At 46.3% G+C, this 12,532-nt stretch overlaps 1 protein-coding gene across 3 annotated transcripts in view; it reads right to left on the minus strand.

Annotated features, from left to right (window-relative positions):
• ESRRB (estrogen related receptor beta) overlaps positions 1-12,532 on the minus strand; it is a 170,864-nt gene that overhangs the window by 13,322 nt on the left and 145,010 nt on the right. The window contains exons 1-3 of one of the 3 annotated variants that reach the window (XM_054200863.1): positions 7,918-8,142; positions 4,026-4,136; positions 3,266-3,427 (exon numbers count right to left, since the gene is read on the minus strand). In XM_054200863.1, the coding sequence (XP_054056838.1) occupies positions 3,266-3,427; positions 4,026-4,136; positions 7,918-7,936 (292 nt within the window). In that variant the 5' untranslated portion in view covers positions 7,937-8,142. Of the gene's footprint in view, positions 1-3,265; positions 3,428-4,025; positions 4,137-7,815; positions 8,143-12,532 lie in introns of those variants that run through there. The other 2 variants (XM_054200864.1, XM_054200862.1) reach the window with 2 other exon arrangements.

A 12,532-nucleotide genomic window follows, 5' to 3' on the forward strand; every position in this document is an offset into this window, starting at 1 on the left:
CTGGGCTCTCCCATGCTATAAAACTTGAGATCAGGAAAGGTAAATGCTAATTTCACCTGGCCAAAATCACAGGCTTGCTATCATAGGTTTATAACACTGGAGAACCTCTAGTTGTGAAATTCAACTGCCTCGCCATCTTACAGCTCCCAGGAATTGCTAGAATCCAACCCTTTTGCATTCCGGAGCTGTTTGATGGCGCAGCATCCAGAAAGTGCCTTTAGTGATCTGTTTCTTGCTGCTTTCCTCAGGTCTTATCCTGATAGGTGCTGAATGCTCCACTGCCTTCCCTAGGCTCCCAAAAGAGGAGTCTCTATCCCTGGCACAAAGCTGCATGCATGTTTCTCTCCTTCCCAGTTGCAGGATGAGAAAAGCTGCTTTATTTGCAATAGCTGATGTGACATTCAGTTTTTTTATTTTTTGTGATTCTTTTTTTTTTTTTTTTATTTCAGTGGTTTGGCAGTGGGAGCTCCCAGAATGAAAAAAAAAAAAGTCACATAATTTGTGGCAAGTGGAGTTCATAATCTGTTAATTTATTATCATTTCTGTCATCCTGGAGGGCCATTAGCAGAGGTAATAAAGGGAGATGTAATTATAGGATCTGAGGCCACTCCAGACACAGCTGCTGTCACTCCACTTGCCATATTTCATTCTGTGCTAGTACTATCGTCTTCCTAGTGAGAACAGCACAACAGCTACCCTGGGAGAGCCTTCATTGTCACCCCTCAAGAGATGCCTTGTCTCCCTGCATCAAGGCATGCAGAAAAGGTAGATGTTGTTTAAAGAAAATTAGCACAGGGGGAGGGAGAGTACTGGGGAGGGGGCCTCATGCTGAACGGAGCAACTCCACGTTGGCTAAGCGAGGCTTTTGAGCTAATGGTTAATAAGGTTGTTGAGCTAATAATGTTTGCTAAACACCATAAAATCATACTTTCTTGTTATCATAGGAGACTGTCTTTAAGCTTAACTGATTTAATTTGCTAAGACTCTGGAGTAGAAGTTTGTGCCGACACCTGGGACAGTGAAAGTTTGGTATGACTTTAACGTCACACTATTCTTTACTAATTCCAATGCGAACACAAGGCAGGAATATATGAATTTTGTTCTTTTCTCCATCTCTCTCTGTCCAAGAGTTCATGCACACAGGAGGTAATGTCCTGTTTTGCTCAAAATCCTTGGCAGGCAGAAATAGAGGGCGTGGATAATCTAGATACCTGGCCGCCTTCTGGCCCTGCCCTGCTCTGCCCCCTTGCTGCCTAACTCAGTATGTTTCATACTTGTTTCAGAACTATAGGGTATTTTGTTCCATTTTTATGAACTGTCTTTTATTATGTTTGCTTCTTGGTACTGCTCCCTTGTGTAACAATCCCTGAGCTCTCTTCTGTAGACACAGTCCTATTATAATCCTGCTGCTCTGAACTGTGCCAGGCTGATGGCTGTTACCATGTTGCAGGGCCTTTGATAGGAAAGGAAAATACACAGAGAAAATTGAGATGATGGCAGGTATGTCCTGCCTGTCAGAAAGGAGAGGAAGAGCGCTTTCATAATGCAGGAGTAATCTCTACTATACACCTGTTCTGGGATAATATCACCATGGTAGGCTGAAAAACTCTGTAGAAACTTGGAGCTGAGCATCCCACACTCATCCCACAACTGCAAGCTAAGGAACTACAGCAGGGCACCCTGTGCGAACAGAAATAGCCAAGGTTAGAAGAACATACAACAGCACCTCACTGGACAGCCGTAGCAGCTAATTGCATTGCAATAAAACTATTCCTGTTAACACCCCAAATACTGGGTTAGTAGAGCAATCCAGGCTGAGTTCCCTAATCACCACTGTAACCCCACTTGTGATGAATCAGCCCCAGATGGATTCCAGCACTAGTGATGGGTGTAATCCCTGCAGGTACTGCAGATCCTGTGTAAGAAGGGCACCACTGAGATTAACCTCTATTCAGAAACACCGTCCTGCAAAAGTTACTCCAGACTTTATAATCCCACCACATCACAGTCCATATTCCACATTGCCCAGGAAACTACTAACCCTTGAGTCACAGGATAAATCCTCCCTCTGAAAAAAAGAGAAGCAGCCACCAAAAAGCCAAAAGGGGAGCTACAAAGAGAAACAAAATACATGGGAGAACTAAATAGTCTGATCACTCATGCTAAGATGCCTCATCAAACAAGGAAGAACTTAAAGCCAAGAAGCAAAACAAGAAAACACAGACCCATGCAGTGGAAGACACAAACAATGTGCAATATGGGTTAAATCCTGTGATCCTGTGGCTGAGCCTCTGATATTCTCCTGACACAAGGAAAGGGGACAGAAGGCAGGAGACAGCTGTAGTGAGCTGTTCATAGTGGGCATCTGAAGCAGTTTTTGGAAAGCAGATACATAAACCCCAAGGACATCCCCTAAATTTCCTGGCCAACCTTCTCCATACCCAAATCCAACCTATCTTTTTATTGGTGGGGGACAGGGCGCAACTAGAGAGAGGAGGCATTTTCCCTTCACAGTCCAAATCTTTGTCCCCAGAGCGCCCTTGAGGGCCTTGTCTGCTCCTTCAGTGTGGGTCCATCCTACCTGCAGGTGTGAGATATTTGCTATGTCACTCAATCGTACAGGCACTCATTGGGTAGTCAATGAGCCTTCTGAGGCTAGTCACATTACCAATAAGTTGTCCTCATTATTCGTCAGCGTAGAAGCCTGGAGATTCACTGACAACAGTGAGTATGTCCTCCATCCCAATGGGACTTGTTCCATGATGAATCCATCATGACAAAAGCTTTCCTGAGTCTGGTCAAGAATGCCCACTGCAGACAGGCTGGGTACCTGCCTTGTCATTAGCAGTAAAGCGCCGTCACTGCTGTAACACTTATTCGTCTATAAACACAACAGACCTAGGTCGTGTTGATGCAATGCAAAATCACTAAAGTCCACTGTACCATCCCAAGGGCTGTTTCCTGAGTGCTTTCACTGTGACACTCAATACCGCGTACAACTGAGAACTTTATCATATCATCTCAAAGCCTTCTGCATAATGCTGGGGCACACACACATACAGTCATCAATTTATGCACCTACACGATGGGCTATATTGGAGTTTGTTACCAGTGAAAGCCCACCACAAGCAGTTTTCTGGGATGGTAATTTCCATACATCACTACACGTAAAAATCCTGGTTGAAGACAAAACTGATAGGAACAGTGATAACTAATAGCTCCCTTTGCTATTGATGCTTACACCCTTGTAATTCCCCCTGCTTACCTGGGATGTGCTTTGCCCAGCCAATGATCACCACCAGTTCCCTGTCTGCCAGGTCACAGAGGGTTGTCAGGGCTTTGATGTCACTCTCCGGCATGGTTGGGTCAGGCATGGCATAAATCTTCTCTGGCTCAGCCACCAGCAAGTGGGAGACAATCTTAGTCACTGCACATTTCAAAGGAGAAGTTGTTGTTGGATCTCTCGTGACATAAGGTGTCATAACAGCCCTTTCTGGAAGGACCTTCCTGGGATAAGACATGACTGCAGAGACCATAGGACCTCAGAAATCATTTTGGTCACAACAGGAGAAGACTACACTGCAGCTACACAAGCTGTAGTGATCTGCCTATGCCAAACCAGCTCTGCACAGGGATGACAAAAGCAGGAAGCTATTGTAAGGTTGTCAGCCATTGTCTCAAGTTTAGAGAACTATGGGCAGTGTGGAAGAGAGAAATCAGCGTGGGACCAGTTCTGTTAACATAGCTTGGATACAGGAAAAGATCAGAATATCACTAAATGGATTTACATAATCTCCTAGGAAAGGTATGGTATTTAACCCTAGGTACAACGAGTACAGCACCTGGGCTACGCCTTAGGTGTACCTAATCTATCTCTCCACTGTGATCATAAAAAAAAATAATCCTAGCGCTGGTGACTGATATGGGAAGCAGAAATGACAGTGGCTCCACTGTATATTTTGGGAGACCAATAAAAAGAAACTTAGTGGTTGTTCAGAGGACCCCAATTCAAGGCCAGTACATACGTGGCTTTTTAGCTGGGGGAGGGATCTGTAGGCTCAGGTAAGTGCTACTCTCAGAATCCAGCCTCCTCTTGTATTTCTGACGGCCTCCGCGGACTCGATCCAGACGAACACCTGCAGGTAAAACAAGATAAATCCTCATGATTCCTTAGTGCTACAGGGAACCTTGACATGCAGATGCTAAAATTTGCTAAATAAGACCTTCCCCACACTCCAGGGAGCTTCCCTCTCCCAAACACTTGAGACCTCAGCTGAAGCCAGCAATCCCAATAACACCAGCTAGACTGCCTCCAGCTCTAACCGTGCTGCTGTGAGCTTTACTTTTATTCAAAACATTAATGAAGACAGAAATTAACCCATTCAAACTCTTGAATCACCATCAATCTGATGGGCAAATGAAAAGCTTCAGACCTCAATGCCCTCTAGATGATCTTGCTTTTAAAAAGAAAGACTTTGAATGTCAATCAAACCTGCAGTTATAAAAATAAGCTTTTAGATTGTTCTTAAAAATGAGAAGTTAAATGTTCTGTGACCTCTCACTGTTTATATTTGAAAAAAGTGACCTATAGCAAATAGATTATGAACTATGAATTCAACAAAGATGTTTCCGCCTTGATCAAGTAAGGCAACTATAATAAAAGTAGAACCCAAATAAATAGAAACAACCTCTACTACAATAAAGCAAATAGCACATTGAAAACAGTTCCCAGTGACTGAGAAGCACCAGTGACGGTCACCATGCAAAAAACCATAGCAGCATCAATAGTCCATGAACAGCAGCTGAACTGCTGTGTTAGTACAAAATACGTTGTTAAAAACAAATTGTGAAAAAAAGCCATAGATATCTGTCCAATTGTCAGTTGTTTCTGGCCAGCCACATGGTCTCTGGCAATCAGTTCTTGTGCAATTGCACTAACAGTCTTGCTGGGAGAACCAGCTATTGTGAAAAAAATAAAATCTTTCAAGATAAAATGTAGGAGCATTCAAATACAATAAAAATTTGAATTTACGCTATACAAGTACTTCCTTAGAAACACATGAGTCTGATCATGGGAACCAATTATGCGATAGACTTACTAATCACATCGAGCCATTAATATTTTGCAATCAGTCCACTGCATAAACACAAACAAGTAAAAGTAAACACTCCAGATCAGTTTTGAAGTGATGCTTTTTGAACACCTTGTACACCTGAAAAAACCCTAATATTTGTCTGCTGACAAATATTCTACCCTAGAATGAGGCACACATCTGTCATTTACACTGTGCATTTCAATGCCACATTTGCTTACTATGTCATGGAAAAGAGACAGCTTTTACCGTAATGCTCACACCAGCCCCACTTGCACCACATGAATCCGTTACTTGCCACAACATCTAGATTCTGATACTTTTTGTGGCTGGAGCATCCAAACCAGCTTGACTGACAGACAGTACCAACAGCCCCCCAACAGCAAAAATAACCAACACCAACCAGGGCAACAGGACTCAGTTATACAGTCTGACAGCAGAATCTCTCTGGCAGTAGCAACACCCACATGGAGGTCTAGGTGGCATTACCTGTAAGACATAGCGTGTGGGGGCAGAGGCTCATAGGTGTGATGTTATTAATGCTATATACCTGCTTCCTTTTAAGAGTCCTGCTGCTCCCACTGAACAGGAGAAGCAGGAATGAGCAGGCCTGGAGGTCTCCAGAGCAAAAGAACTGCCGCTGCAAGTGGCTGCTATGGGAGGATGGCAGACGTTGAAGATGGAGAGAAAGACATGAAGCTGAATAGGTGAACTCAGATCACACTGAATAATTTCCTTCCCCTGCCCCATTTTCTATTTCTGACTCTGTGTGGAGAATTCCCTGACAAGCCTAAGCATAAGTACCACCTTTCTCCTCCATTACCTGGTAGCGTTTCCGAAAATGTTGCCTATTGCTTGTTTTACCTCCATTCCCAGCAGCAGATAATCTGTAGGCAAGACTCCTTCCTGGGAGCCCTAACACTTTGCAGAGAGTGATTTCAGAAAGGGCAGCCAGGGAATCCCAGGCCTGAGATTATCTAGGGAGATTCCTGAGGAACAGCACTAACAAAGTCCTGGATGAAGCAGGAAACTTCCATTTCCATTCATGATTTCTCTCCCTCTATAAATGTGCCCTAGTTTCCTAAGAAAGAAGACCATGCTCTGCTGAATGAATAACACCTACCTAATAAGCCAGGAGAGGAGGGACAGACACAAATGCCAGGAACTGCCAGAAAACCAAGTAACCAGGTGTGAAAATTATAAGGGTCAGGAATATACTGTTCAAAGGTTACGGAGAAATCCAGGACAGGCTGCAGGACTTCAGGCTCCCCAGGACCCTCACAAAAGAGTGGTCACAGGCAGGTCCGTTCCCTCACACTAGTGGGCAGGATGTCAGTGGTGCAGGGAGATGCCATTTGCAGCCAAGAAGAAACCAACACACAGCCCTCCAGGATGCTTTCGCTGTGCAGTTTGATAAGCAGCGGGAAGGGGGTACTGGGAAGGATAGGGAGGAAATGGGAAAAGGAGCTCATTTTCTTCTCCCAAGGAGAAGCATGCCATCCTCCAGTGCTTGGCAGAGGGATGGCTGCAGAGGTTACAGCAGTATTAGGGACCCTCAATCAGATTATAAGGACACAAAGGACGTAAGTGCATTAAAAAAAGATAAGTGAGATGCAGAAAGATTTATCCTCCATCCCTCCTTCCCTCTCTGAGCAGATAGAGGTCTGTTTGTCCAAGGACTTTGGCTTGTTAATTTTGAAGCAGCGTTTGTCCTCCTCTTGTTCCCCATCCTGTGCGACACTCCTTGAGGCATATGTTTTCAATCAGCATTTGGAAAGCCACTATTCTACTCTGTCGTCATCGCTCCAGCCGCAGAGCTGGTGAATAGGCTGACCCCTAAGGAGTACATCCCAGCGCCCGTTGCTGAAGGCAGCGACCTGCAGGTGCTACAGCACACAAAAGCATTTCGACCCCTGCGTTCCTGACTGTGACACTCCAGACATAAGCATCGTGGCAAAATCCCTCCCCCAGAGATCTGACAGCCTAATGGGTCATACCTAGATGGAAGGAAAGGGCATGACCAAAAATCAGGACTGAGCTGTGGTATGCAGGTGGCTTGTTAATGCCTGCTATTCTACTTTGATTACCTTGGTGGTAGATTTTAAGATAGGCAGGCTGGTTACAATGAGGCTCTGAGCAGGACGCTAAAGGACATTAAAACGGAGTGGGGAAGTGCAGTGGGTGTGCTCAGAGAAGCATCATCAAGGAAAGCATTGAGCAGAGAAGAAACAGAGTGGGATGTAAACTGAGAGATGAACGGAAGTGAGAGAGTGTGAGGGGAAGGAAAATGAGAAAAAGGGCCTCTCTGAGTGGTACCTACGCTGTAATCCCAAGGGCAGATTTCACACCAAACATGCAGCCACCTGACCTTTAACTGCAAGGTGCAGCGGACGCTTAAGAGATGCAGTTGGTCTGTACTGAAGACTCTTACATAAGGTTTGGTGCCAGCGCCTGACAACAAGACAGCAGCAAGAGAAAGCAGTTCCCTTTCAGCTCCTGCACAAACCCATTTCTCACACAGATCATGACTGGGCAGTTCCCAGGAGAGAAGGCGCTCATTCTACAAAACTGTCACCACCATAGGCACTCTTGGACGCCCTTTCTTGACAGTATCTGCAAGGAGGGACTGCCAAAGCAGCAACGAAAGGAGGATTTACATACGCAATGTGAGATGCAACAGTATAGAGCAAAGTTTGGGAAGTGCCACCCCTTGATAACTTACCTTTCTGGCAGCTGCTCCTTCACAAATGAAGGCTATCTGTGCTGGAAACAGCCCCTCTCCTCCCACTCCCCTGCGTTGCAAGGAAGCGCTGAATCTTGTTACCTTTTGAGGGACTCTGCATAAGAGTCCTGGCACCCCATCTGACCTAGGTGTGGAGCTGATCCTGGTCACCACCACAGGGACGGAGTCCCAGCTCACCGGCAGCACGCTCTCAGCTCCCCAGCCTGCCTTGAGCCTGCTCTGACCTCGCAGGGAGGAGGGCAGGGCCAGGATTTGTGCGGGACTTTTCGGCTCAGCGTCTTGCCTGGGGTAGGGATGTCAGTTTTCTAAGCATCCTGTGGGTGCCACTCGTGTTCCAAGCGCTCTTGCAGAGAGGTCTATGCCAGCACCAAGCCTCTGCAGTGGGAGAGCTGATCTGCTGATCTGTTCAAGCTCCCTGCATTTCTCTGACATGCCCCTCGGAGAGATGTCTGCCTGACAACTTTGGGATCAGATGTCCCCTTGCTGACTTGATAACATCAGGCTTTGGGGTTTTTTTCTTAATGGAAGTAAAATAATTCCAGCTTTTTTTAAAAGCTGGACCCAGGCCGAGTCTGTCGGAAGTAAAAATAGCAGAGTATGCAGAGGCGACAGCACGCAGAGTCAGGTTTAGTTTCTTTTTTATTTTCTGGGGACTAAAAATACTCTTAAAAGCTCTGTGAAGCTAAGCCCTAGCCAGTGGGAAATGCAGTCTAGGCCCAATATCAGCTGTCGTGTCAAATTACTAGCCTCACCTCACTTTCCATCGAGTCCTATCACATGCCCATGAATTGATAGGAACAGAAAGATCTATCTTGCCAAAAGAGCTAACGGAGGAGCCAAGCTACAGGGTTTGCACGGTACAATATGTGTCTAGACTAAGAAGGACACAACCAAAGGGAACACAGGGCAAGTGCTGGCCAGGGAGCAATGCCCACAGGGTTGCTTTTGCTGAGCTTCCCCAATACACCAGCCAGGTCCTGTGCCCACTGCCCACCTAATCCTTGAGCTGCAGTTTCTGCATCAATGCAGCCTGCTTCCTCTCCCAGGGTCTCAGCTGGGGTCGTGCTCTGCTGCTTAACAGAGATGCCCCTGTCCCCAGGAGCTGCAGTCTAAAATACGTGGACTGGCACTGCCCAAGGAAGTTGGAAGGCGTAGGCTAAGAGCAGAGAAGAAAGGAAGGGAGAAGGGTTGTGCCCAAGATGTCTCGTACAGAATTTTGCTCTCCCTTTTTGCTCTGAACTTCAGGAGAGACAACAGGATGTAGGGATGGGATGAGTGAGCCAGGGGAAAACAGAGAGCAGCAATGACCTTGCCAAGATGGGGAAAGAAACAGACTATGGGGAAAGGCATTTCTATCTAATGAGAGCGGAGAGGCTGCAGCCTGACTAGGCTCTCTTTTGTTACTCTGAGACTCCAGCATGGGAAGGGAAAAAGACCCCTTTGTACTATTAGGCTCTTATACTGCTACAAAAAGAGGCTGGCCTCTGGAAAATCTCCTGGTAGATGACTGGTGCAAGTACCAAACTCATTTGAAACACAGGAAAGTGACTTGAGGGTCACAGGTCAGCACGGCCAGAAAAACCCAGTGACTAGCATGGTGCAGGTTCAGCAAGCCTGGGGAGAGACACTTGCAACGGGAGGGTGAGGAACTAGCCTGGGGAGGGGGGCAGTGGAGTTGAAAAAAAACATCTCCTGTGTTATAAGGGCCTACAGAGAGATAAAATCAGTTCAAGCAGGATGTTGCAGCCTGCTCCACCTTCGATATTTTCAGGGATATGTTAGTTGGGTAGGGAAGCTCCTTTACTGTCTGCCTGGCTAAAGAGTCCTTGGACTCAGAGGAATAGGTTAGCCCGGTGATGCCTGATGACACCTGGTACAAGAGGCTGTCACATACCTCGGAGCAGTGACGCAAGGTGTCCTTGCTCCTCACACACAGAAACATAAGCAGCACGTCCAGATGGTTGGTCAAAAGCATACAGGATCTGGTGTAACCCACATGGCTTGCAAACCAACCCTTCTCCTCTGCTAATGCCAGCTGCACGGCTGCCAGCTCTGCAGAAGTGTCTCTGCAGCATTAGCCACTGCCGTCTCTCTCAAATGTACAGCTTCCTTCCTGTGCTGAGCCCCTTTTACCTCACCCCTCAATCACCCTGGAAAGTCAGGAATTAACAAGGGCTTCAAGAGCAGATGGGAATAAAGAATACCTCAGTACCTTTTTCAGCTCTCTGTAATAACCCCCACACGCACACACTCACCCTGTGTTCATGGTTCATGTAAATGTTCTCCTTTGATTGCTTCCCTTCCCAACCCTCTAAACAGCCAGAAGCAGGACAGCGGATCTGCTGGCTATGTCACCCACAGCTGCAATGCCTCCATACCAGCAAGCTGAGGGGCACTGTGTGAAAGGAACACAGATACATGCCCAGATGCAGGCATCTGCCCGCCAGGAAAAGACTAAGGATGCCTTTCACAAGAGGACCTAAAAGATGAAAAAGCCCCAGCCCCACTGACTTTCCAAGAGGTAGTGCTCAGAGCTAAATCCCCAAAAGGTATTTTGCTGTCTAGAGGAACCTGAAGCCCTGGGTGTGATTTAACTCACCTTATTTTAGGCTTTGATAGCTCCCTTCTGTGCATCTGAGCTCCCTTGACAGGGAACAGGGAGAAGCAGGCACTGCCACATTCATGTCACCAGCCAGACACTTACCTGAGGAGGAGTGAAGACAAATACTTCTTGCCATTGACTACCAAGGCAACCCCTGCAGGGTCAAACCAATGCTTTCTCTATCCCAGTTTTCTGTCTCAGTCTATTTAGGTACAGCGTATGGGCCTTTTGGAACAGGTAGAGAAGCGTAAGCATGGAACAAGAACCAAATTTTTAGATACACGACACAACGGAGAGGCCCCCATCACTACAGGGAGAGAAGCCTTCTTGTGATGGAGATCCACAGAAGTGAGGGAGTTAGACCCACCAACACAGCATGCTGCTGCTTTGGTGAGCCACTTAGAGCAGTTCTGCTTGGGCCTTGCAGCCTTGAAGTCTCTCCTGAAGTCTTCACCTCAGCAGTGGCTTTTCCAACACTAAGAACTAGTGTCCACTTATTATTTAATTCTTAAATTAGAACAGCTGTGCCAGGGAATTCTGAGTAAAGACCCTCTCAGGATACCCTGCAGCCAAGGGCTGGCACAGTCTTCAAAGGTAAGTTAGGGGAAGGGACCGACACTCTCAGCAGAGCTGAGTCACTGGTGAACGTAGGTCACCAGAGGCTGTGAAAATGTTGATGCACATGCCTTGAGTTACTGTACAGCAGTGGGACATACATTCAGTCACACCCCACTCTTGCTCATCTCAGAGCATCTTACCTACCATGTTGTTAGAACTGCCTAAAAGCTTGTAGAACAATGGCTGGGGTCTAAACACCCCTGGGTGATTGCAGCTTTTATCAGCTTCCTCTTTTTTGTACATGTTATAAGAGAACTAACCACAATTTCTGTTGACAGAATGTACAAAGTGCTTATCATAAACCTCTGTAGAGGTGGTGCCTCTCTGAATCCACACAAATGTACATCGATGGAGCCTGGACTTCATATTTGAAAGAAGAGAGATTTAATTAGGTATGTCAAGAACCTAGGCAGATTAATAATTCAAAATGAATAGGAGGAACGAAACTAAACAGCTTCATAATCCATTAGATATGACGGGAGGTGTGGGGAGGGTCCTGGATGCACCTGTCTTCTGGCCAGAAAACAGATACCAAGTGCCATCAACCCAATGTGCACTTTGTGGACAGCCCATCCACTGGAAGCCTCCTCTTTGGACAATTACCATCACTCTGCCAAAGGCAGCAGCACATGCTGTGTTACACCATCACCCAGCCCAGATCCAGCTTCATCGCAAATGCTTAATTCATGCCTTGGAAAAAGTTGGGTATGGATGATACAGACATCAAGATGCCACTCACTGCACCTGGAAATCCTGTGTGGACAGAGGGTTGCCTGTCTGTTCTTAAACACAGGCATATTTTAGAAAAAGAAAAATCATTTTTCATTCTCTTTTTTCATTTGGATGCCTCCAATAGTGATATATCTGGCACCGGCTGGAGGCAGAGTACTCTATAAATACAAAGCCATTAAATTGCATGCAGCAGCAACCTGATCGGGGCTGCCTTTTAATTTCCTGACATGAGCTGGCCACTAACCCAATTACCCAGAATCCCCGGAGGAGCCCTCATCCTTCCCAGGAAGCACAAAGCAAGAACCCGAGCATATTGCAGGGATGTCAGCTGAGCTCTCACTGAAATCAAATATCTTTTTGAGAACACACGGTCTGGAAGCAGGGATGGGGACAAGAGGGAGAGGGGAGAGGTTGCTGGAAACACTTTGATCCATTGAGAAATTCTTTCACTTGAAAACAGAAATGAAACACCCTCCATTTGGCTATGTTGCCGAAAAGGAGCTCTGCTGTTGATTCAGTTATCTGGATTTTAGTGGAGGATGAAAGCAAAGTTACTAAGTGGAAGTAGTTTGGGATTGCCAGTGCTTGGAATCCCTTGTTTAGATACTAGATGACTGCACCCAATTTATAACATGACAGAGCCAGGCCCGCCCAAGGTGACAGATTTGTTTCCTTGGGAAACATTTACGACATCAGCCACTGGCTGCAGCCATTAAGGGAAAAGGCAGAGTCAGGAGTAGACAC

The sequence above is a fragment of the Rissa tridactyla genome, chromosome 4 (genome assembly GCF_028500815.1).
Source record: "Rissa tridactyla isolate bRisTri1 chromosome 4, bRisTri1.patW.cur.20221130, whole genome shotgun sequence".
In the NCBI taxonomy this organism is placed as follows: Eukaryota; Metazoa; Chordata; class Aves; order Charadriiformes; family Laridae; genus Rissa; species Rissa tridactyla.